This window comes from Hemiscyllium ocellatum, chromosome 17 (genome assembly GCF_020745735.1).
Source record: "Hemiscyllium ocellatum isolate sHemOce1 chromosome 17, sHemOce1.pat.X.cur, whole genome shotgun sequence".
NCBI classification, from domain to species: Eukaryota; Metazoa; Chordata; class Chondrichthyes; order Orectolobiformes; family Hemiscylliidae; genus Hemiscyllium; species Hemiscyllium ocellatum.
Window position 1 is genome coordinate 72,155,856 of NC_083417.1, and position 27,253 is coordinate 72,183,108.

A 27,253-nucleotide genomic window follows, 5' to 3' on the forward strand; every position below is an offset into this window, starting at 1 on the left:
TCAATATCCTTCTTGAATTTGTAAGCCTCTATAAGGTCATACCTCAATCTCTGACAGTGCAGGGAATAAAACCATATTCAGCCTTTCGCCCTTTGCCTTAAACCCCCAGTCCAGCAACATCCTCGTAAATATTTTTCTGCACCCTCGCAAGTTTAACAACATTCTTCCTATAGAAGTACGCAGTCTTCTATAGGTGACATCAGCAAGTCCCGGTCAACCGTAATATGATGTATCAATTCCTTTACTCAATGTTCTAAGCAATGAAAGCAAGCATGCCAAACACCTTCTGCACTGCCCGGTCGACCTGTGACTCCAATTTCAACACACTATGCGGCTGCACCCCAAGGGTCTTTGTTAAGCAACACTCCCTGGGGCCCTCAAAGTTCAGACATACGAATGCAATATTAATGTACTCAATATACCGATTGCAAAGACCTAACTGACATAAAAGCATCATCAGCTTCTAGTGGTACAATAGGGAGACACCATCAATATGAGCCTCATGAGCAATGCGAGTCAGTGAAACTAGTTAATTAAAGGAGATCATGCGGAAATATAGAACAATGACTGACTCAGGTAAGAAAGCAAAATGCTATGTATGCCCAAAACCTGAATTAAAACATAAACAGAGGCCACGTTAATGACTTGAGTCCACTTTGATTCTTCTTCAAACAAGATTTTCTGAGGTAAAGCAGTACAGTTTCAATGTTCCAGTCAGTATTCCCGCTCTCTGATTGAACAGAGAGAATACTGAACCAAAGGTAATGTACCTGATTAATTTCAGGGAGCTTAATCCCCCTTCAATATAACTCACCGTGTACTGTGAGCTCAGTTCCACTGTCATTAGAAAACCTTCCTGTCTCTTGATTAACGCCGCAGTAAACAAATCTGGAATCTTGGAAACTCACTTTGAGCAGACATAACTGGAAAGATCCCTGTTTGAAACGCTCCTTTGAATTCCTTTTGCCTGATATTAGATCCGGGGTTGCAAGTGTGAGGTCACACCACCCATAAGTATTCACCATTATATTGGGAAGGGAAAATTATGCAGAGCAACTAATCGATGCATTTGAGCCTTTCAGCCGAGTTGCAGCGACGGGGATCTGTCTCATTGAGACAGCAGCTTTTGGAAATATGAAAAAAACGGGTAGAGATAGTGCCTTACTGGTACCAAATAATACTTATTTAACACGATATGAAATAATTGAAAACGATGTTAACTATTGAAGAAAAACCACTATCTACTTATAATTTTCTATCCAGCAGACGGATCTACATACACCTGTATAAATAACGCTGACAGTTGGGAGATACCATAGAACGGCGAGTACAGACATTCTCACTAAGCCGATGCACCCAGTCACTGTTGCTGCAGGTCATTGGGAGACACTGAAAGGTGAGATGATGGAAAAATTTGACAATAACCATGAAGTTGGCGTGCTCAAATATGACGCACCATGTAACAGCATAAATCACAACTTCATTATGCCAATTACAACTTTACATAAGAGTTGAGGACACGAAATGGAAATTGAGGACAGGTGCGTCTTTTTACCTTTCAAGACAAAATGGAACTTCCATCGTCACCTGAGTATTTCGACTTGCTTTAATCTTCAGTAATTGCGTTGGAACAATTGGTTACAATATATCGGTGCAGTTGTGACACAGTCTGTCTCGTCTCTTTCCGGAGTCAGACGGTCCGAACCATTCTGATGAACTTCGGCTGGAGGAATGAACGACATGGTCCTGTTTGTTTTCCGTCTTTTACTATAGAGATCACACCAAACAAACGGAAAAAGAGTGTGTGTGTATGTGTTAGGTATGTCTCATCGTAGCTTACGTGCTCTGTGCTCTGCTTTCGTGTGGTTGCTTTCTTCTGGTAACTTATCAAGCACGTTCTTCAGTTAGTTCTTCAGTTCATGCTCTTATGCAATCAACATGCTTATGCCTATGAACAATTGCCCTAATCAACAGATTATCGTGGACTGCACTTTCAGTCAGATGGCCACATTGTAGGTAAATTCTGAAAAGGGCGAAAGAAGATGGTTGAACACCAGGCAGACTAGAAGAAAGCAAGTAGAATAAGGTTCTCTTATGATCGTTTTCCTCTCTCAGAGGTATATGGGGTTCAAATGAGTTTTAAAAAAAGGTAAGGGCTTTAAAGCTCAGCATAAGGAGTTCAGGTGTAAATTAAGAAGTAGGAGCTCAAAGGTAGTAATCCTACGATTAATGCCACCACATCTTGCAAGTTTAGAAATAAGGAATCTGTCAGTTTAATTGAGAATTGGTCTCTGGACGTTCACATTACATGGAATTTGCTACCTGATTTGGGGAAGGTGTGGCCATTACAAACACAAAGAGTTCAATCTGGCAGAACTGAAACCAATTTCCTGGTGCTAGGTTGTTCATGGGTTCATGAGAGGTATATGGTTGTACTGAGAATGACTCAGTGGCAGGACCCTCTGCAGTGAGAAACAGGAAAGGAATGAACATGGAAATTAAGAAACAACATTCATGTCTGAGGAAAGGAAGACATCAAATAGGGTGTGGGATGTAGTGGTTGGGAGGTGGAGAAATCTTTTGTGTTATGGACCAGACCAAAGTTCATCAAATATATCAAGGAGGTAGCATAGACACCAACGTTTTATGTTATTTAAAGGCAAGTAACTGGTGCTATGTTTCCACACGTGATTCAATGGATCCACCATGAGCATATCACTCTTTACTCTTAGAACACAGTCAAAATATAAATAAAAAAGCATAACTTTAACTCTATTGACATGCTTAATGAACGAATGTAGTATTTAACTATTAATCATCCCGTGTTCCAATATTGCAGCATCCCATAAACCCACAATAAAAACTAAGAGCATCCGTAGAGAGAAGTCAGAGTTAACCATCAGGGTCAAGTGACCCTTCCTCAGAACGGGGAGAGCTGTGGATGCCGTGAATAAGAAACAATAGAAGAGAGAAAACTGCTTATGTTTTATCGGATGCAGTTCTGAGAAACGATCACTGGGCCAAACGTTAACTGATTTCTCTCTACAGATGCAGCCAGACCTGCTGAGCTTTTTCCAACAATTTCTGTTTATGATCCCATAAACACACCATTGGCAAAACAAATTCAGCAAAACAGACTTTTGTCACATGCTATCTCCTTTCCTGTGCAGGAGAACAGAATATCGAAAGAAACAATCTCGCAGCAGGGAGAGAACTCAAGCTGTTGCTGCAGCATAGAGAAAGCTATATATATCAGCTTCGACTGCCAACTTCAAACCCTAACTGAAAACAAACCCAAACCCTGGGTCTGTATGAGCCTTTTTCCAGCGACACATACATTCTGGCACTACTGTGGCAACACCTCTCCACAAGCAAAACAGTACAGAGCAAATCTCTGTTGAAGGTACAGTACCGTCACATTACAAAGTGATTTATATTATTATGTGGGATCATTAAATTAAAAGAGGGTAGAACCTGATTTTGTGGAAACATTCAGAAGACACTAGACAAGTAACTGAAGAACGATAAAGAATAAAGGCAGTCGTCTAAGGAAGCACTACGTTGATGGGCTATTAAATATATATGTCTGTTCATGTTGCATGATATGATCCTTTGCAAAATTCTTTACAGTGCATGGTAAACATATGCCATGAATGAGCACTCTATTTTTTAATCCAGACACGAAGCTCTATTGTGGCTGCATTGACCAATTAAACATAAACTGAATTACGCCATAAATTACCTCTCAATTTTGATAGCATTTTTCGCATTATTTATCATATTTTATATTTCAGGTATGCAGATTTGTTTAAACTTCCTGAGAAAATATTAGGGCCCTGAGCTGAGATGTCAGACACATCACTGAACAGTTCAAAGAGTTCTGCACTTTTATGCTGTCTTCCTGCACCATCCTTCTCCCAAATATGTCCAACTCAAACGTCCAACATATAAAGGGTCGATTCAGTTTTAATTAAAACACCATAAAATCTATCCTTCCTAAATTACAAACCATGATTACAAATCATTTCTTGAGCAGATTATCAATCGACAGACTTTTTTCACTTTTTTTCCCACTTCCTGCTTTACCTCTCATCACGTAAGCTAACTTGGATTGTACACGCCATTGTTGATGATAGTGGACAAAGGGCACGTTCTTTCAAACATTACGGTATTTTGTTTTCTGCACCGCATCCTAATATTTCTATTTTATCCATGTACGTCTATAGGCCTTGTGATAGAAGTAGGCCATTCAGTCTGCTCTGCCATTCAATTAGGTCATAGCTAACTTGATGATCCTCAAGTATACCTTCTTGTTCTTTTTCCCCATAATCTTGGACTCCTTTATTGATTAAGGCTCTGTCAATCTTATCTTTCAAAATGACCTCACCACCAGCCTCTACTATCCGCAGCGATATAAGAATTCCACAGATTCGCAATCGTCCAAGAGAAGAAATTTCTCCTGCGCTGTCTTAAATTGCCACCCCTCATTATCTGATTGTCACCTCTGGTCGTCGAATCTCTCGCAAGTAGGAAACGATGTTTAGCCCCTCGGCAGCCTTAAAATGGCTTTGCCTGCTGCTCATCATTGTATCTAGCTATTTTTCATGAATAAGTTATTTGACAGGCGAACAGATGAATCATGTTTAGGCATCTGCCTTTTATTAACATAACACTCTTGATATGCACGTCAAATATAATCCATGAGTAAGAAGCACATTTCTCGGTGCACCCAGATCAGACAACAATTCATTTTGCTTTTCCCGCTCAGCATTGTCGACACAAACACAGAGACGTACTATCAATGAGTTCATGGATGCCTTTGTGCAGAATACTAATACCAATCTTTATATTACGGCCGTTAGATAAATCGAATATGCATTCAATTAAGTGCTAATGTGTCCATGGAATTGCTGCCAAAACAATAACCCTCTGTGGACGGGAATGGTAACATTTAACTACTTTGACATTGATATATCCTCAACTGATATATCACGGTTTAGATACCACGATATGTAATCTGCATTCTCAAGCAATGGCCTTTCTGAAAGGACAATTTCAGCTTTTGGGAGATAAAAAGCAGGCATCCAAGACACGACATCACAGACGAGTATAGCGAATTTGAGACCCTTACCCTCAGGAGCAACCAGGTGTTTGCTGTTGCTGGGACCAATAGGAAAATATGAGAAACCTGGCAGCTTTAAACGGACAAGATCTTCAGAGGGTTAAGTGAGCTGGCAACTTTACATAGTCTCCCTTCTGTTCGTCTCTCCGTAGTGTTATTTGCAGATGTAATTTTGCTGACAGCTTTTTTTTAACACCAAATGAGGCTGATGTCTTCTGGGAAGAGAACAACCGTTGTACAGAGGATTGTGAGGGATGGAGATGGTAGGGAGTAATCCTCACTAAATTGGCAGCACTATGTATAATTCAAAGGAACTGAATTATTATTCGTGTGTCAGATTTGAACAGAAAATAAGCCAAGGTTGTTTAAAATTGCATTCCATGACACTGCACTCCTGTTGCTATAAATTCTGTGACTTATGGTTCTGCTCCACAACCCCCTGATGAAGAAGCAGCGGTCCAAAAGCTAGTGATTCCAAATAAACCTGCTGGTCTACAACCTGGTGATGTGTGGTTTTTAACAAAAAAAATGACTGGGACAAAACTGCTTAATTGCTGCAATCCTAAGGTAGAACGACATTATCACCATAATAACATCGATTTACTCAAAGCAACACATACTGTATTTCTTTCACTCAGTGCTCAGTAGGGAAGGCGCAATGTCCTATGCACTGACTTTAGTTGTGCGGCTTGTTAAACCATTCAAGAGGCCTTCCATCAGAGTTCACATATCGCAAATGTAAAGTCAGACAAAACAAATAAATTTCAATCAATCCATAATCCTGTCAGTTTGCCTTTTGGAGGATGGGTGACCATGATTTCAGAAGAATGATTTAAAATCCTCAGGTTTGTTTCTTACTGAAAGCTTTGCGGAAGCAATATGAAATTTTTCAGAGAAATCGATTTACACAGAACATAGAACATGACAACACAGTTCTTCAGCACTCCATGTTGTGCCGACCTTTTATCCTACTCTAAGTTTAAACTAGCCTGCACATTCTTCATTTTACTGTCATCCATGTGCCTATCCAAGAGTCGCTTAAATATCCCTAATGAATCTGACTCGACTATCACTGCTGGCAGTGCATTCTACCCATCAACCACTGTCAGTGTAAAGAACCCACCTTCAATAAATCTTCCTCAAATCATCGTAAAATTATGCTTCCTTGTGATAGCCATTTCTGCCCTAGATAAAAAGTCTCTGGCTTTCCGCTCCATCAATGCCTTTCATCATCTTGTAGACCTTTATCATCAAGTTCCCCCTCATCTTTCTTCGCTCCAATGAGCTCCCTTAAACTTTCCTCATAAGACATGCCCTCCAATCCAGGCAGCATTGTGGGAAATCTCCTCTGCACCTTTTTTAAAGCTTCCAAATGCAAGAACAGAACACAATATTCCAACCAGGGTCTAGCCAGGACTTTATAGAGCTGCAGCATAACCTCGTGGCTCTCAAACGCAATCCCCCTGCTAATGAAAGCCAATAGACCATACACCTTCCTATCAACCTTATCAACTTGGTTCGCAACTTTGAAGGATTTATGGACATGAATCACAAAATCCCTCTGTTCCTCCACACTGCCAAGAATCTTGCCTTTAACCCTGCATTCAAAGTTGACCTTCCAAAATGAATCACTTTAGACTTTTCCAGGTTGAACTCCATCTGCCACTTCTCCACTCAACTCTGCATCTTGTCAATGTCCTATTGCAACTTCCAACAGCCCTCCACACTATCCACAAATCCACCAAACTTCCTGTCATCGGCAAATTTACTCACACACCCCTGTCCAGTTTCTCACCCAAGTCATTTATAAAAATTAGAAAGAGCAGAGTTCCCAGAGCAGATCCTTATGAAACACCACTGGTCATCAAGCTCCAAGCTGAATACTTTCCATTCACTACCACTGTCTGTCTTCTATGAGAGAGCCAGTTCTGTATCCAGATAGCCAAATGTCATTGTATCCCATGCTTCCTTACTTTCTGAATGAGCTTATCATGGGGAACCTTGTCAAACGCCTTGTTAAAATCCATATACACCACATCTGCTGCTCTACGTTCATATCAACGTGTTTTGTCACATCCTTAAAGAGTTCAGTAAGGCTTGTAAAGCATGATCTGCACTCATAGCGCCATGTTGATGATTCTTTAGCATGAACAACTGTTAAGACCATGATAACAAAGAGCCTAAGTAGACTATTCAGTGCATCGTGTATTTGCATCGTGTGATAATCCTCAACTGTGCTTTCCTACTTTCCCTCCAACCCCAATAACACTTGAATTCTTCATGATTAAAAAACGATCTCTGCCTTGAATACATGTTATGACACAATCTCCATATTCCTCTGTAGTAAAAATATTCCACATACACACTAGCTCTGAGAGAAATAGTTCCTCCTCATCATTTTCTTATTCGAATGTATTGTGACCTTCAGTACAATCATTAGCATTCTAATGTGTCTGCTTCAAGAAAGGTCTATGAATACAAATACAACCTGTTTGGATTGTAGGGAAAATCCACTAAACAAATGCAATTATTAACTGAATAAGACACATTATCAACGACGGTTTGCCATCACTAAATTAAACTTATCTGTTATTAGTAAATGATACCTTACCTAATTATATTAGCTTGGCAGCAAACTGATGCCTTGTGTTTTACCGTGTCCAATATTTCTTTGAAAATGATGTCTCTCCATCTTTTCAGTAGTTCCAAGTTCTGTGTGGAACTGTTGCCAGTACTTCCTGACATTTTTTGTCATTCGTTCATGGCATGTGGGCTCTCCTGTCTGGGCTATTTCCTATCACTAGTTATCATTCGAGAAATTGTGGCAAACTGTTTTAACAAGCAGTTGCAGCCAATTTAGTCTGGGAATTCAAAAACGTGATGTGCTTGACTCAATTGCAGTTGATGATATAGATATTTCTTCCTCAAGTGAGTTGATTAATTGTCTACCATCATCCACAGCCTACATGTGGTCACTTGATTTTGGAATGTCTTAGCAAATGTAACCAGTGATGGAGGGCCCTATCTGACAGGCAAATAGTGATTTTTGATTTTGATATATTATTGTCACATGATACAGTGAAGGTGTTGTTTTGCATGCCATCCAGTCAAGTCAAACTTTGCGTAAGTGCATCAGGGTAATAGAATTTAGCAGTATATAGATTTACAGCTGTATAGAAAGTGTAAGAGAAAGATTAACTCTAATATGAAAGAGGTCCATTTAGAAGTCTGATAAAGGTGGGGGGAAATGCATAATGCATTACAGAAGGGTGCACACCTAACACACACAGGCATTGTTTAGTTTCCATCTGGGAAAAAATCCATTTATGTTGGTTTGGCGTGTCGATATGTTTTGCTTCTTTTGCATACAATTATAACGACACACAACATGTCTTCAGTTGTTTTATGAATGTTCCATTGACTTTAGTGTTTTTAATGTTTTTATCCAACAGGCATAGAAAAATGACACACGTCATGATTGCTAATCTAATGTGCAGTGTTGCACAGAGAAATTGATATTATATAAATATACTTACGGAAACGAAGAAAATAGGACCAGGAATAGGATATTCGATCATTCAAGACTACTCTACATTTAGTATGGTCACGGTTGATCAGTCAATTCAGCACTCTGATCTCACTTTCGCCACTTACTCTTTGATCCCTTCAGCCATAAGAACTATATTGAAATGATTTTTTTTGAAAACCTTCAACGTTTTGGCTGGAACCACTTCCTTTGGCAAAGACCTTTGCAGGCTCACTATGCGCTGAGTGATGACATTTGTCCTCATTGTTGAGTGAATAATACCGCATCCTTAAACTGGGACACTTAAATGTGGACTACCTACTTATCTGGAACTCGCTTCCTGTCCATTGGTATTTGAATTCCATACGTTTTTATGAGATTCCCTCTTCATTGTTCAAATTACAGTGACTATAACCCTATAGCACTTTTCTGGCCCACAAGTGATCTCAAACAAGGACATTAGGAAACAATGAAATACGGGTGAAGTGCAGTTAGTTGCATAATCTTGAGAAGTGCTTTTCAAATAAATTCCCACAAGCTGCAATTCAGCGTCAATCAGGTTTATGTTTTGGTTATCCTGACTGAAGAATTAGTATTGACCAGACCACCGACTTAACTCCACGGTCTTCATCAAAAAACAACCCATAGGACCACCAGCCACATCCATTCTAAGGCCGAAGGATACAAATGCCCCATCTGTCCTATACTCGACTCCTTCCTCATCTCCAAGTTTGGAACTAATAAACCCTTGTCCTCCCAGGTCCTGACATTTCCTTTCTCCCTGAAAGCACAGCTCCATCCTCATTGGCTACTGCACCATACAACTTCACCACACAAGAGTCCTTCTCTCCTCTTGAGAGTCAGCATACCCTCAACCTCGGTACCAGGCGCCTCCATATTCCTGACACTGACACTTTTCCTCCCCACTTCTGGCCCCAAATACCTTTCCCAAACTGCTGGACCTGACAACCCATTCTTAATAGGAACTGACATATTCTGTCCCACTGCTGTCCGATTGGCCCCCAGGATCCTCCTTGCCAGACAGGAACTGGACCCGACTCTCTGCCCATAGGAGTTTGTCCAAAAAAATTCATCACTTAATTGGCACACTTAACACATAGTACTCTCTTTACCCTATTTGCAGGGCACTCTAATTACCTTCCACCCCACTTATCTTGCAACTGTCCTATCTGACACATAGACATCCTATCCAATTAGCAATCTGGCATGTGAACGCACTTGACTTCTTATGCACTTGGCCCCCTTCCCACCTTATATTCTCACCTTGCACTTATTGCATCGGTTATTGTATCCAGTTGTTATATATGAAAATATAACAACTGCCATGAAACAGGGTATATAGTTTTTCTTCCCAACAATTTTCTTGATTATGAGGCGCGATTGAACTTACACTCCCTATTTCTGCAGGATTCCAATCAAAATCTCCTACCAGAAGTGCGAAGCACTTTCTTCATGTAAATCATAGGAGTAATCTGGCATTCTGACTATGATTAACACTTATCAGAATATTCAATGTATCTATCCATGCAATTCATAAAAGAACTCTTGGCACAGCAATGGGTACTGTTACGCTTTTCTGACATATGTGTTAAGACATTTCACTTGCATGCTATTGAAGTTTAAAAAAGACTCATAAATAGACAAAAATAAGCATGATACAGTTCAATAGCTTGCTGAGATTTGAGATACTTACCTTGAAGCAGAACTGTGCAATTATCGCTGGCTGAGGCCTCAAGTGATACATGAGAAACTTGGCATGTATAAGTTGACCAGCTATCCATTTGAAGCTGGCAACTTCATATAAACTCTTCCTCTTTCGTCTTTTCATAACGTACATTCCAGATGTAATCTCTGTGTCATTTTCATACCCAGTGAGTTTGAAGTCTTCAGGAAGAAGCCAGCTGTTTTGCAGAGAAAAAACGAGGGTCAGAGAGGATAGCCGAGTAATTGTCACTGGAGTCGGAGACACTAAGAATTAGTTAATGGAAATAAGTCGTTATCAATACGTTATTTATTATGTATGCATTCCATACATACATGAAAACAAACATACCCTTCTTCTCTGGTAAATACATGAGTATTTGAGTATATATGAGTACATTATGCCTATCACAATCAGCTTTATTTACTTGAAACGGAAATGAAATTTTTATGTATTCGTGGCTTGAACTAATTTTATCCAGGGGAACATCACTTCTAAAGTGAAACACACTGAAGTCTCAGTTAAACATTTTTTTTGATAGTTTAGATAATTGGGCGGCACAATAGCACAGTGGTTAGTACTGCCGCCTCACATGCACCAGAGACCTGGGTTCAATTCCCGCTTCAGGTGACCGATAGCGTGGGGTTTGTACAATCTCCAATGAGTTTCCCACAATCCAAAAACAAAAGTGCAGATTAGGTGAATTGGCCTTGCAAAATTGTCCATCGTGTTTGGTGTAGGGGAATGGGTCTGGGTGGCTTGTGCTTTGGCGGTTTGGTGTGGACTTGTTGGGCCGAAGGGCCTGTTTCCATACTGTAAGCGATATAATCTCTATTCATGAAATCTGTGATCTATATTCTTTAAACATACCCATGACCATGTTCGACAGGCTTTCACAACACAATCATGGAATGAATGTACTTATCCGACAGGCACCTTGTATTTCTGTTGGTAATCTTTAAATCATATACTGTACATATCTTTCAAATATTTTCCACTGTTCACTGCTTTGGTCCTCATAACATAGGCTTCATTTCATCTTAGCACTTCCTATTTGCTACTATTTTATTTGTTATACAATTACTCACAAAAAGAAACTCATCAAATTGTGCGGAGGCACAATGACACACTACTGAATCATGAGTAACTTGAAACCAGGTCTCCTGGTTCAGTGCGGCACAGTGGCACACTGCTGCCTCACAGCGCCTGAGACTCGGGTTCAATTCCCAACTCAGGCGACTGACTGTGTGGAGTTTGCATGCTCTCCCGTGTCTGCGTGGGTTTCCTCCGGGTGCTCCGGTTTCCTCCCACAGTCCAAAGATGTGCAGGTCAGGTGAATTGGCCAGGCTAAATTGGCCGTAGTGTTCGGTAACGGGTAAATGTAGGGGTATGGGTGGGTTGCGCTTTGGCGGGTCGGTGTGGACTTGTTGGGTCGAAGGACCTGTTTCCACACTGTAAGTCTAATCTAAAAAAAATTCTGACACAAGAGTCCCATCTTATCTATTCATTTATCTTTGATCTTTTTTCTAATCAGCCTATTCTGAAATGTTCTTACATGTTTGCTGTACTTGTGCCGGGACCTATTTGTCCAAAGATCGGGAATACTACCACCAAGCCAAAAAAAAGCCCCGCATTTAGCTATTCTTAACCGATCGCAAAAATGGATATTAGGACAAAGGTTTTGTTAATATTTCAAATTAAATTCTCTTTAATTTCCTCACTGATAAATCCCAGAAGAAGAAATGAGTCAATGACTAACTAACAGATGGAGCTTTCGGGTAGAGGGGGTGAGGAACAACTGGAGCGCAGTGCATCATCACTGACATGACCTTGGGAAATAAGTCACACGTTGATCTCAGAAATAAAATATTCTGATAATGCAACAAGTAGTGCTCTTGTAGTTTTGGCAAAACAGCATGAGGAATGAACCACTTTTATTACAGTTGAGATTAGACTCCGAAAATAATTTCAGGCATATCCCAGGAGCAGGAGAATCGACGTTAAGGGCATACGCCCGTCATCAGAAATGCTGCCTGAACTCATTTTCAGAATCTACCCACAACTGTAATAACTGCAGATCATTCCTCATGATGTTCTGCCAAAATTACAAGATCATTAATTGTTGCTTTATCAAATATGTTATTTCCGAGATCAACGTGTAATTTATTTCTCAAGGTCATGTCAATGATGAAGCACTGTTTTCCCCACCCCCACCCCCATGTCAACCTCGTTTGTTAGTTAGTCATTAACTCATTACAGCATTAGATTCAAAAACAAAATCACCACCGCCCAATGAGCATACTATCCTCACGGTCTCAGGGGTGATTATGTTCGTTTGTGTTCTCCTCATGGCCTTGCTTCCCTATTTTGCATGCCATCCGCCCTGTTCCTAATGTCTTGTTGTCTGATTCCGGCTCTTATAAAGTGGAATTAGGCTGCTTCTGTGCAATTCTGCACAAGTCTCAGACTGAATTGAAACAGCAGATATAATAGTCTAAGACTGGGTTCTGCTGGATTGAAAGGACTCCACATCTAGTGTTTGAAAAACCCGTCTTCAAGAAGGAAGAAGACCAGGAGAGTACACAGAAATGAATCTGAAAGCGGACGTCAGTTTTACCACCAAAAATGAATCCATCAATTGCAATTTCAGTAAATGCCCATTAGAATTGATGTCTGCACATCCCGAAATATATATGACAAACGCAGCCTGGTAAACAAACTCAAATTGCAAAAGCACCATAGATAATGTAAACAAATCGATTATCACGGTAAAATTAATGTCAGCAAGTATCAATGAAATCTATTATAAGTTAACACGCTGATCATTTCATGGCATTAATAGTGCTGCAACATATTATCCAATATTGATCCTGTTATCACTTTATTATCACTGGAGTTATCAGCTTTCATTTTTTCTCCATTTGCCACTTGTGTGCAATTTCTGTTTTGATTTTCTGTCAATAACTGACGATGTCAGTATTGTTTCCTAGGTTTGATTGAGCGAGATATTGGGGAAGTATTATATTGATCTCCTGAATGTGGGAGCAGCTCAGGTTCGCCGATATGATGAAGCAATACTACCAACATTCTACTCAGAAAGTAATGGATATATTCTTTACAAATTCATATTAGATTCCCTACAGTATGGAAACAGGCTCGTTCGCCCAACAGTTCCACACCAGCCCTCTGAAGAGTAACCCACCCAATCCCATTCCTCCACCCTGTATTTATCCCTGACTAATGCACCTAATACTGTGGGCAATTTAACATGGCCAAATCAAGTATACTGCAAGAGGAAACGGGAGCAGCGCAGGAAACCCACGCAGATGCAGGGAGAATGTGCAAACTCCACACAGATAATCGCCAGAGTCTGGAATCGAATCCGGGTCCCTGGTGCGATGAGGCAGCAGTGAGCCACTGAGCCACCGTGCTGTTGTAAGATCAACTATTCAGAAACTTTCTATTTGTAATCATGGGTTATAAATGATTAGATAGATGTTTACTCAAGCGGAACAGAGGCGTGATACTCCACAGCAAGTGATGAAGCTGTTTTGCAGTAGATCTCTCCCTATAAATCCAAGAATTTTATGGATCACTCTGCAGTTGTCTAAATGGCCAAACTTGCCTCAACTCCTAACATGATTGCAAAGCAAACAAAAAATCGCTTAAGAGAATGCCCACTCCCTCCAGTATTGGAGCTCAAAGTCCTACATCGCGTGACACTAGGTTATAGTCCAACAGTTCCCTTTAAAATCATAAGCTTTCAGAGTGATATCCTTCACCAAGTCAAGTCAACTGAAGGAGCAGAGCTCTGAAAACTTGTGGTTTTAAATAAACCAGTTGGACTGGTGTCGTGTGACTTCTGACTTTATCCACCCCTATCCAACACCGGTGTCTCCAGGTATATGCAAACAATTGCAGACCACTCCGCGGTCAAAACTCAAAATCAGTCCCCACGGTTTCGCATACAACAGATGTGAAATCCGTCAGCTGTGAAGTGCAGCAGTCCCATCGCTTGAAACCGAGTTATCATCCTGACTCGCAAATATATCAGCGCCCTTTAATTCCTACCAGATCATAACCCTGGAGTTTCAAACCTGACCGGTTGATGTTCGCAACTTCCAGACCCGCGGCTCAAAGTTATGGGAACAGGGAGGACGAGAGGGTGCGAAATTGGAGCAAACATCTTTTTCAAGAAAAATAAGGATAAACACATAATGCTTGCCACGTCAATGACTTATTAGGCAGATAATTAGTTGTGAAAAATAAAGGATATGTAACATAACGACAGTCCGTGGAAAGCAATAATCATGTAATAATAATAATAATAATAATAATAATAATAATAATAATAATGTCAACCGTTTGGTCTATTTTGTGATAAATGAATCAGCTCTGTGTAGACATGAGACACTGTAAAGAATGTGAAAATGAGCACACAAAACAGAACTGGAAAAAAACATCCTATCGGTTAATCTTTGGTAAATGTGAGGTGCTGCATTTTGGAAGGCAAATAGGGCAGGATTTATGCAGTTATTATTAAGCTCCTGGGGTATGTTGCTGAACAAAGTGACTTGGGAGTGCAGGTTGTTAGTTCCTTGAAAGTGGAGTCACAGGAAGACAGGATAGTGAAGAAGGCGTTTGGTTTGCTTGCTTTTATTGATCAGTGCATTGAGCATAGGACGTGGCCGGTTATGTTGCGGCTGGATGGAACACTGGTTAGCGTACTTTTAGAGTACTGCGATCAATTCTGATCTCTGCTATAAGAAGGATGTAGTAAAACTTGAAAGGATTCAGAAAAGAATTACGAGGAATGTGCCAACGTTGGACGATTTGAGGTACAGCGAGAGGCTAGATAGGCTGAGGCTATTTGCCCTGGAGAGTAGAGGCTGAGAGGTGATATTATTATAGTTATAACATCATGAAGGGCACGGATAGCGTCAACAGGTAGGGGAGTCCAAAACGAGAGAGCATAGGTTCAAGGTGAGAGGGAAAAGATTTTCAATCAAACCGATGGAATTCATATCGTGAATCTTCAGCACTTTGAAAAATTCAAAGTTTGTGCGAAGATTTGTAGTTCGGGTGCTCATTGTTGTGGTTCTGTTCTGGTTGCAACACAAATTCCCAGCTCGGCGAACAGAACCATAACAACGAGCCCCCGAGCTACATATCTTCGCACAAACTTTGAACTCCTACGGGCAAGAGATGCTAAGACAAGCCAGGAAATGGGAATCCTGTGCCAATCGCCTAAGCCCCATATATAAACTACTCCGATTCCTGCACAAATGCTGAAATAATTGAATCCTTCCAGCATGTGTCAGATACAGACCACCAGTCAACAACCCACAAGCCAGAGACACAGCCAGACAGAACGAATTCTGGATGATCCAGGTAATGATTACAGATGCACACAACAGACTACACAAATACAGACAAAACATTGCGCGCCAAAAATCGTTAATTTCAAAGACCACCAATCAGGAATGGACCTGGACCATAGAATTTGACTGGGACAATACTACTATTATAGGACAAGAATGCAACACAAATTCCCAGCTCGGCTAACAGAACCACAACAACTTCTTAAAATATGTGGTTTTCAAATGGTAATCCCCATTTGCTAATTCCGCTGTGGAACTATCTCGCACTGATGCCGAATGGGTGACTGATGCTGACTGGTTTGTTTAGTTGGTGGCCTAATTCTGTGGTGCATTGTCCGGTAGTGATGATTCATGATCCTGCTGGTAACTAGCTGATGTTGGTGTTGATCCTGTGATAGTGTGACTGACGATCGAATGCTGTTTCATCTCGAGAAAATGGCTGTGGCTGGTAATTAAATATTTTCTGATGTGCATGTGCTTCGGACATTGATGAAGGGATGATGCTGGTGAATAGTTGGTTGTTATTGCAGACTGAGTATTGAACTACTGGCAAGTGATTACTATTGATAATCATGTACATTTCGGCTATGTTATTATGATGTTTAATCTGCGAGTGCCTGATTATTTACCCTTCAGATGGGATCCTGCGGATCATCATTCACAGATACCTCTCCTTGCTGCTGATGTTACTCCTCGATAATTTCCTGAAGTTACTAAGAATTCTGAATGAGTGTTAAGGCTGATGGCTTCTCCTGGTAATCACAAAATATGATTCTTTGTGACTGGATGATGCTAATTCTAATGACTGCTTGGATTCATCTCTTTACTGTCAAAGTCAATGTCTGTGCTGGTGACTCGTTAAAGTGATGGTCAGTAGTTTTAGGTTCATGGAATCATAGAGATGTACAGCATGAAATCAGATCCTTTGGTCCAACTCGCCCATGCCTACCAGATATCCTAAATTAATCTAGTCCAATGTGCCAGCATCTAGCCATAATCTCTCTAAACCCTTCTGGTTCATAGACCCTTCCAGATGCCTTTTCAATGTCGTAATTGTACCAGCCTCCCCCACATCCCGCTGGCAAGATCAGAGTGGTGCTTTAAAAGCGTAGCAGGTCAGGTAGCATCAGTGGAGCAGGAAAATTGACCTTTTGGGCAGGACCCCTTCATCAGGAATGAGGCTTTGAGACTCCAGGGTGGAGAGATAAATGGGAGGCGGCGGTGCGTCTGGGGAGAAGGTTGCAGGGACTGCAATAGTTGGATGGAGGTGGTCATGAAAGTGATAGGTTGGAGAGGAGGGTGGAGCGGATAGGTGGGAAGGAAGATTGACAGGTTGGGCAGGTCATGAGAATGGTATTGAGCTGGCAGGTTGGAACTGGGGTAAGGTGGGAGGAGGGGAAATGAGGAAACTGGTGAAGTCCACATTGATGCCCTGGGGTTTAAGTATTCTGAGGTGAAAGATGAGGCGTTTTTCCTCCAGGCATCGAGTGGTGAGGGAGTGGCAGTGAAAGAGGCACAGGACCTGCATGATCTCGGCAGAGTGGGAGAGAGAGTGGAAATATTGAACTTCGTCTGGTAGCTCATTCCATACACGCACCATTCGCTGCATGAAAACCTTGCCCCTTCAATTTCTTTAAACTCTCTACCCTCTCACCGTAAACTTATATTCTCTAGTTCTGGATTCCCCAACCCTGTGGAAAAGACTTTGTCTGTTTACTCTATCCATGTCCCTCAAGATTTTATGAACCTCATTAAGATCACCTCCCAACCTCCAACACTCCAGAGAAAATAACTTCAGCCCATTCAGGTTCTCCCCAAAGCTAAATTCCTCCAATCCTGGCAATATCCTTGTAAATCTTTTCGGAACATTTTCAAGTTTTGCAACATCTTCTGGTGGCACTGAGACCAGAGCTGAACTCATTAGCCCAAAAGTACTGAGACAGGAACTGAACTCATTAATCCAAAAGTCGCCCAACCGTGTCCTGTATAGTCCCAACATGACCTCTCCACACCTATGCTTAATGCACTGACCAATAAATGCAAGCTAGCAAATGCCTTGTTCACCACCCTGCACACCTGTGACACCTCCTTCAAGGACCTGTGAACCTGCACTCCAATGTTTCTTTGTTCAACACGCCTGTTTCTGCCAGTTACTTGAAAATTGACCAGCGATTGTGCTCATCATTGGATGGTTGCATTTCTGGTATTTGAGCGATACATTCACTGGTGCTTAGACGTTTGAGTAACTGGGTAATTGCAAAGCTGGTGAGTGAGACGTAAATTTGAGGGTTGGTTCATTGTAAAATAGTGATACAGTCATAGCACTGGTGATGCCTGGGTACTCTTATTCCACATGACTGAGTGATGGTCTTTGTGGGAACGCTGGCACTGCATCAGAGTGTTGCCATTGCTTTTGACTGAACAATATGGCTGCTGGAGACCACGTTCTGCATCCACAAATTGATAAAAAGATTTAAGTAGTAGCATCTGTAGTAATCTGCCAAAAATCTCGAGATTCTGAAGCATCAGAAAATTTCCAATGTACCAACATTATTCAAAGTGCAGAGGAAATATAAATTATTTTGTGTTTTAGTGAATCCTCTTTGGGAAAAGTGGTCAAAATACGATATAATATGAGAGAATTTCTCACTAGATAGAGAGTGGTGAAGTTTATTTTGAGATGAGGGTACTGAATCTAAATGAAGGAAACTATGATGTTTGAGGCATGAGGTGGATACAATAAAAGGAGAATGCGACTTCAAGGGGTGAAATCTAACTGGCAATGGCAACAATGAAATTTGCATGAATGAACTGCGACACTTGTTTATTGTGTAGATCTCAACGAAATGGCATTAGGGAAACTGATTAGCTTAAAGGTTGAAAGATACAAAGCACCACATAATCTAAGCAGTGGATCTTGACAGAGTGGATGCATTGCTGGTCATTCTTCAAGATTCTATAGACTGTACAATGGTTACAATGGATTGGGGTTAGCTAATTTAATTCTCGAATATCAAAATAAAAAAAAAGTGGTTGGAGGGAAATGCGGTATGAGCATGTAAAATTAAGCACAAGCGATTGGGAGTTGTGTGTTGATTTTGGAGAGCTTTGGTAAGCAGAAAGCTAACAAAAAGATGGCTGGATAGTTGATGTATTGTAGCTGTATGATGTGGAAGTTTTCTGATCCCATTGTGAACGGCAGTGATTACATCTGCAGCGAGTGTTGGTTGTTCGATGAACTCCTGATCAGAATCGATGATCTGGAGTCTGAGCTTCAAATATTGTGGCACAGGGAGAGTGTTACCTGGACACTTTGTTTCAGGAGACAGTCACACCCGGTAGATTGAGTAATTCAAATTCAGTTAGTGATCAGGAATAGCAGGGTGTGACTGTAAGTGAGGCAGGTAGGGGGATTCTGAGTTCAGGATTGGAGGAAGCTCGGCCCTTGACCTTCTCTGACAGGTATGAAATTTTTGTTCCCTGTATGGATGAGGAAAATGGCTGTGGACAGGATCACTCAGCTGACCATGGCACCATTGTGCAGAAGGCCATTCAAGATGGGGGAGCAAAAAGACAAGTAGTGGTTATAGGGGATTCTATAATTAGGGGGACAGATAGTATCCTTTGTGAGCCGGATCATGAGTCCCGCATGAGGTGTTGTCTGCCTGGTGCCAGGATGCAGGTCATCTCCGACTGGCTTGAAAGGATATTGGAGCGGGAGGGAGAAGATCCAGTTGTTGTCGTCCACATTGGCAGTAACAACATCTGCAAAGCTGGGAAGGAGGAATTGTTTGGGGATTATCAAGCACTAGGAAGGAAATTGAAGAACAGGCCCTCGAGGGTCATAATCTCTGGATTACTACCTGAGCCACATGGTAATTGACATAGGGATAAGAAAATCAAGGAAGTAACCACGTGGCTAAGAGATTGGTTTGGGAAAGTGGGATACCATTTCATGGGGCATTGGCATCAGTTTTGTAACCGGGGTTATCTGTATCACTGGGAAGTCCTCCGCCTGAATTGATCTGGAACCAGTGTTCTAGCAAAAAAGACAAATGGGGTTGTCGCTAGAACTTTTAAATCTGTGAGTCAGGGAGAAGGGAAAGGGAAAACGAGCCAAAGATGTATTGGGAAATAGGGCATTTCAGAAAAGCAAGGTGTGAAATTCTGGTCCCCTTCCGATAGGAAACATGTTGTGAAACTTGAAAGGGTTCAGAAAAGATTTACAAAGATGTTGCCAGGGTTGGGGGATTTGAAATATAGGGAGAGGCTAAACAGTTTGAGGCTGTTTTCCCTGCAGCGTCAGAGGCTGAGGGGTAGCCTTATGAACGTTTACAAAATTACGAGGGGCATGGATAGGGTAAATAGACAAAGTCTTTTCCCTGGGGCTGGGGACTCCAGAATTAGAGGGCATAGATTTAAGGTGAGAGGGGAAAATAAAAAAAAATAGAGACCTAAGGGGCAACGTTTTCGCACAGCAAGTGCTATGTGTATGGAACGAGCTTCCAGGGGAAGTGGTGGAGGCTGGTACAATTGTAACATTCCAGAGGCTCTTGGATGGATATATGAATAGGAAGGGTTTGGAGGGATATGGGCCGGGTGCTGGCAGGTGGTACTAGATTGGGTTGGGATATCTGGTCGGCATGGATGGGTTGGACCAAATGATCTGTTTCCATGCTCTACATCTCTGTGACTCTATGACTGTATAAAAGGTCTTTACATATGGGAACACTTAGGAGGAAGTGATCATAATATGATTGAATTCATTCTGAAGTTTGAAAGAGTGAAGGTAAAATCAGATGTAATGATGTTACAGTCAAATAAAGGTAATTACAGGGACACAAGAGACGAACTGGTGAAAATCGACTGGATGCGGAGCCGAATGGGCAAGACAGTAGAACAACAACAGCAGGAGATTCTGGGTGTAATTGTGGATACAGTACAGAGGTTCATCCCAAAGAAAAGAAAGCTTATCCACAGTGGGGGAGGGGGATTAGACAGCCATGGCTTGCAGAGGAAGTCACGAAATGTACCAAAGATAAAGAGAGAGATTATAACGTGGCCAAGAGCACTGGGAAATCAGAAAATTGGGAAGAATACAAAGCAAACAGAGGATAATAAAGAGAGAAATAAGGAAGGAGAGGATCGAATATGAAGATAGGCTAGACAGTAATATTAGAAATGATACTAAAGATTCCGTATATAAAAAAACAAATGCGAGGCAAAAGTAGACATTGGTGCAGGAAGGCTAGTGCTGGGAGATAACGAAATATCTGAAGAACTTAATAAGTACTTTGCGTCAGTTTTCACAGTGGAAGACAGGAGTAATATCCAAGAATTATGGAGAGTCGGGGAGAGTTGAGTATGGTAGCCATTACAAGAGAGGAAGTGTCAGAAAAGCTGAAGGGTCTAGGGTGTAGGTTTGCTTGCTGAGCTGTAGGTTTGATATCTAGACGTTTTGTTACCTGGCTAGGTAACAAAATCAGCGGCGACCTCCAAGTGAAGTCTTCACTTGGAGGTCGCCACTGATGCTGTTACCCAGCCAGGTAACGAAACGTCTGGATATCAAACCTACAGCTCAGCAAGCAAACCTACACCCTAAATCTCAACCTGAGCTACAAACCTTCACAAACCTTGCAACAGCCTTTGGGCGCAACATGCTACAACTTGACCGAAGATGGGAAAGGAATGCCATCCGTGAGAGTTCCACCCACGAACAACTGTACTTCCTGCATGAATGTACAAGAAAACAGGTACTGCCAAAATATCTCCAATATAAACTGCCGATAAAAAAAACACCTCGAGTTTAACAGAACAAAACGGCCGCAGAATGCTCCGAGAACTAATCAATGACGCCCACCACAGACTCCGAAAATACAAACGGGAAATTGTGCTCCAAAAACCGTGATTCAAACAAGCAACAATTCAAGAATGGACAGACGTGATAGAACAAGCCATAAACACCAAACAACGACAAACACAGATAAAGAAAAATCGGGACCTGAAGAAAAAAAAACTTGACAAACTCACAAAAGAAGACAAAACCGATAACGCAGGGGCATGGATAAAGAACTTATCAGACTGGACCCTATCAGACAGAAAAAAAGCGGTACTAGTCAAAGGATTAAATTTCAATTACCGAGACGCTGACAAGAAGGATTTCCTAGCGGCATTAGAAACCACATTGAAGGACAACAATCTCACGTAAGAAACACAACAAACCATCAGACAGACAGTTGCACCTTCTCTGAGCAGAAAGCGGGAAGGAAACAAACTGAACACACAAGAAAACAAAGCCCTAGAAAACCTCAAAAAAGACAAAAACATCGTTATATTACCTGCAGTAAAGGTCAGCTCACTTTCATCCTGAACAGAAGGGACTACATCAAGAAAGCCAATGCACTACTCGCAGACACCAACACCAACCAGACCCCACAACTAGGAAACAAAATTACATATTTTCTAAGAAAATTACACAATTCTGGACAATTAAACAGACAGAATTCCAGAAAATGAAACCCAACGGGACCAACACCCCACGATTCTATGGACTACCAAAAATCCATAAACCAGGAACCCCCCTCAGACCTATAGTCACACTGTCTGGAACACCAACTTACAGACTGGCCAAAGAACTACACGCAAGACTGAAATACGTAGTGGAAGAGTCACAGCACTCCATCCACTCCACCCAGGAATTCCTAAAAATCATCAAAGGCTTCACTTGAAGGTCGCCACTGATGATGTTACCTAGCCAAGTAACGACTGACTGGATGTCAAACCTACAGTTCAGTGAGCAAACCTACACCCTAAATCTCAACCTGAGCTACAAACCTTCACAAAACTTGCAGCTGAAGGGTCTAAAATTAATAAATCTCCTAGCCCAGATGGGCTACATCCTAGAGATCTGAGGGAAGTGGCTGAGGAAATAGTGGAGGCATTAGCTGTGATCTTTCAAAAACCACTGAAGTCAGGGAAAGTCCCAGATGATTGGAAAATCCTGTTGTAACTCTCTTGTTCAAGAAAGGATCAAGACAAAAGAGGGAAATTATAGGCTGATTAGCCTAACCTCAGTTGTTGGTATAATTCCAGAATCCATCATTAAGGATGAATTTCTAAATCCTTGAAAGTCAGCATGGATTTAGTAAGGGAACTCATGCCTGATAAGCCTGTTAGAATTCATTGCAGATGTGGCAAGTAGGTTAGACCATGGAAACCCAGTTGTTATTATCTATCTAGACTTCCACAACATGGCCTTTGATAAGGTGCCTCATGGGAGGTTGCTAATTAAGGTGAGTGCCCATGGTGTTCAAATGTGAACTATTGGCATGGATTGACAATTGGCTGTCTGATTGAAGGCAAGAGTTGGGATAAAAGGTTCATTTTTCGGAGTGGCAGATGGAGACAAGTGGTGTTCCGCAGGGCTCAGTGTCGGGGCTGCAGCTGTTCACTTTATATATTAATGAGCTAGATGAAGAGACTGGGGGCTTTCTGGTGAATTTGCCGATTATATGAAGTTTTACGACAAGCAGGTAGTACTGAGGAGTGTAGAGGCTGCAGGAAGATCTAGACAGTTTAGCAGAGTGGTCCAGGAAATTGCAGATGAAATTCAATGTGAACAAGTTCGAGGTCATTCACTTTGGAAACAAAGAATACAGACATGTTCTGAATGGTGAGAAAATTCATAACGCCAAAGTACAAAGGGATCTGGGAGTGCTAGTGTAGGATTCTCTAAAGGTTAACTTGCAGGGTGAGTCTGTGATTAAGAAAGTGAATGTAATGTTGTCATTTTCTGAAGAGGGTTGGAATATAAAAGCAATAATGTGCTTCTAAGACTTTATAAAGCTCTAGTCATGCCCATTTAGAATACTGTGTCCAGTTTTGGACCCCACAACTCAGGAAAGGCATGCTGGCACTGGAGGGTATCTAGCAGAGATTCACACAGATAATTCCTGGAATGGTAGGCCTAACGTACTACGAATGGCTGAGGATCCTGAGATTGTATTCATTAGAATTTAGAAGTTGATGAGAGATCTAATAGAAACTTACAAGATAATGCATGGCTTAGAAAAAGTGGATGCTGGCAAGTTGTTTTCGTTAGGTAGAGAGAGTAGGATCCGTGGGCACAGCCTGAGAATTAGAGAGGGTCAAGTTAGAATGGAAACGAGGAGACATTTCTTCAGCCAGAGAGTGTTGGGCCTGTAGAATTCATTGCCACAGAGCACAGTGGAGTCCGGGATGTTAAATGTCTTCAAGGCAGGGATTGATAAATTCTAGATCTTGCAAGGAAGTAAGGGCTATGAGGAAAGAGTGGGAAAGTGGAGTTGAAATGCCTATCAGCCATAATTGAATGGCGGAGTGGACTCGATGGGCTGAATGGCCTTACTTCCACTCTTATGCCTTTTGATCTTATGGTCTTAAAAAAGTAACAATAAGCATGTTGATTTCTAAGTGACAGTTGTGTGCCACAGGTCTCAGTGTTTAGTCCGTAAGCTATTCACAATATGCATTAATGATTTGATGAGGTGACTGAAAGTAATATTACCAATTTTGCAAAGTGGGATTAGTGGCTGACCTGTGAGAAGATTCAGGAGATACTCAATGCGATTTGGATAAATTCAGTGAATCGAAAAGGATGTAGTAGATTAGGTATAATGTGATTTTATCTGCTTTGATACAAAAATAAAGAAAAAGGATGTCAAATTGTTATCTGATAGATCTGATAGAAAATGCAAACTGCAATAATACCAGTGCGTCCTAATACACCAGTCATTGAAATCAAGCATGCTGATGCAACAAGCAGTGAATGACCTTGTTGGCATTCATGGCGAAATGATCCAACCAGAGGTAGAAATATGTCTTGCTGCAATTGTACAGGGTCATACTGTGACGATACCGCGAGTGATATATGTAGAGTTTTTTCTTCTGAACAGATGAATGATTGCCTACTATGAAGGGAGTGCAACAAAGAATTACCATCCGATTCCTAGTACAACAAGACGGTTGTGTGAAGAAAGACTGGATTGGTTTGGTATAGTTTGTACTGGAGTTTAGAAGAACGAAGGGGTTTCTCATAAAAACTTATAGCTATACTGTTTAAACAGAGGAAGGATTTTCCAGATGACCAGGGAGTCCAGTGCTCGAATTCTTAGGATTGGTCTTGGGCATATGCAACTGAGATGACGAGAAATGGTTTCAATCAGACAGTGGTAGATCCTTTGAATTCTTAGCCATTGAAAATAATTGAGGTAAAAACATTTATTGTTTTCAAAGAGGTGTTAGATGTAGGGATCAAATTGTCTGGGGAGAAATTGGGAACATGTTATAGAGTTGGATGATCATCTTTATGATGATATTGAATGGTGGTCATGATTTGGAGGTGCCAGTATTGGACTGGGTGCACAAAATTAAAAATCACATAATACAAGGTTTATTTGGAATCACTCGCTTTTAACCACCTGATAAATAAGCAGCGCCTCAAAAGCTAGTGATTCTAAAAAGAAATGTTGGGCTATAATCTGGTGTTGCGTGATTTTTAACTTTATTGAATGGCGAAACAAAGAGCCACATAACATAGACCTACTTCTGTTTCCTTTGTTGCTGAGAAATAATATAACGAATAAATGAAGACTTAATTGGAGTTAACTGAACATTTTTTCTTAGGACAATATTAGAATGCATTATAATAGAATAGCAGAACCTTTAGTAATGTATAATATAATCAAGTAGATTCACCATGGCTACGTGAAAATCTTATTGGAGTCACTCTCATAAAACCCTTCCAGTGTGGCAGCAGGCCATATGGCCCATCAAGTCAGTACTGACATTCAAACAGCATCCCAGCCCCTTACCCTATCCCTGTAACTCTGCATATCTCCAGGGTACTCCACCTAATCTGGACACTACGGGACAACTAAGCAAGGCCAATCCAGCTAACAACCACATCTTTGTACTAAAGGCAGAAACCAGAGCACGGTGGCACAGTGGTTAACACTGCTGCCTCACAGCGCCAGAGACCCGGGTTCAATTCCCGACTCAGGTGGCTGACTGTGTGGAGTTTGCACATTCTCCCTGTGTCTGTGTGGGTTTCTTCCGGGTGCTCTGGTTTCCTCTCACAGTCCAAAGATGTGCAGGTCAGGTGAATTGGCCATGTTAAATTGCCCGCAGTGTTAGTTAAAGGGGAAAATGTAGTGGAATGGGTGGGTTCCGGTTGGTGTGGACTGTGTTGGGCTGAAGGGCCTGTTTCAGCACTGTAAGTAATCTAATCTAAACACAGACGGTCACCTGAGAGTGGAATCGTACCTGGGACCCTGGCAATGTGAGGCAGCAGTATTAACAACTGGGCCACTGTGCCTTCAGTAGATAACAATTAGGATCAATTAATGGGAAGAAGTGGATGAACCATATTTAGATTTCCAAAAATTGTTTTTTGAAGAGTTACTACACATAGGATGACTCCATAAAGATAAGAGGCAATGATGTTGAATTTGCAGTTATGGAGGAATGGCTAACTGATAGAAAACAGAGAGTTGGGGTAATGGAGGATTTGCTTGGTAGAAGCATAACCTATTGAATTGTCAAAACGGATTAGTACAGGAACAACAAATACATTGGCTGCAGGAAGTGATTGCACTGTCACCACGTTTGTGATTAACACAAAACAAATGGGATAGCAAAGAATGAGGATGACACAGTGAATCTACAATGGGATGAGGACAGGTTAAACAAGTGGACAATATATTTGTAAATGGAGCATAATTTTGGAAAGCGTGAGGCAATGCACTTTGGCAGGAGGTATCAAAAAGGTGAATATCATAAAAATGGGGGAAAATATAGAAAGCTGCAACACAGAGGAATTTTGTTGTCCTCTGACATGAATCACAAATGGTGGCATCAAATATCAGCAGGCAATGGGACGGACTTGCCCTTCTGCCTGCACTGCAAAGGAAACTGAGTGTAAATGTGGAGGTCCTGGCTGCATAATTAAGGCCACACCTGGAAAGCTGTAGACAGTCTTAGTCTCTCATCAAAGGGGAATACACTGGTGCTGAAAGCAGGTAAAAACAACGACTGCAGATGCTGGAAAGCAGAGTCTAGATTAGACTGGTGCTGGAGAAGCACAGCAGGCCAAGCAGCTTCCAAGGAGCAGGACAATTGACATATTGGGCAAAAGCCTTTCATCAGGAAAAGAGGCAGGATGCCTGCAGAGTGGAGAGAAAAATGAGAGAGGGGTGGGAATGGGGAGAAAGTAGCATATAGTTCAATAGGTGAATGGGGGTGGGATGGACCTGATAGACCAGAGAGGAGGGTGGGGTAAGGTAGCAAAGAGTACATTGGGTGATGGGTGGGGATGAAGGTGATAGGTCAGAGAGGAAGGTGGAGTGGATAGGTGGAAAGGACGTTAGGCAGGTAGGACAGGTCATGACGGTGGTGCTGAGCTGGAAGGTTGGAGCTGGGGTGAGGTGGGGGAAGGGGAAATGTAGAAACTGGTGTTTTCCACA

At 41.5% G+C, this 27,253-nt stretch overlaps 1 protein-coding gene across 1 annotated transcript in view; it reads right to left on the minus strand.

The window, feature by feature from the left end:
- Positions 1-27,253, minus strand: part of LOC132823604 (uncharacterized) — a 106,352-nt gene that overhangs the window by 46,590 nt on the left and 32,509 nt on the right. The window contains exon 2 of the mRNA XM_060837522.1: positions 10,363-10,570. Coding sequence (XP_060693505.1) covers positions 10,363-10,570 — 208 coding nt within the window. The remainder of the gene's footprint in view (positions 1-10,362; positions 10,571-27,253) is intronic.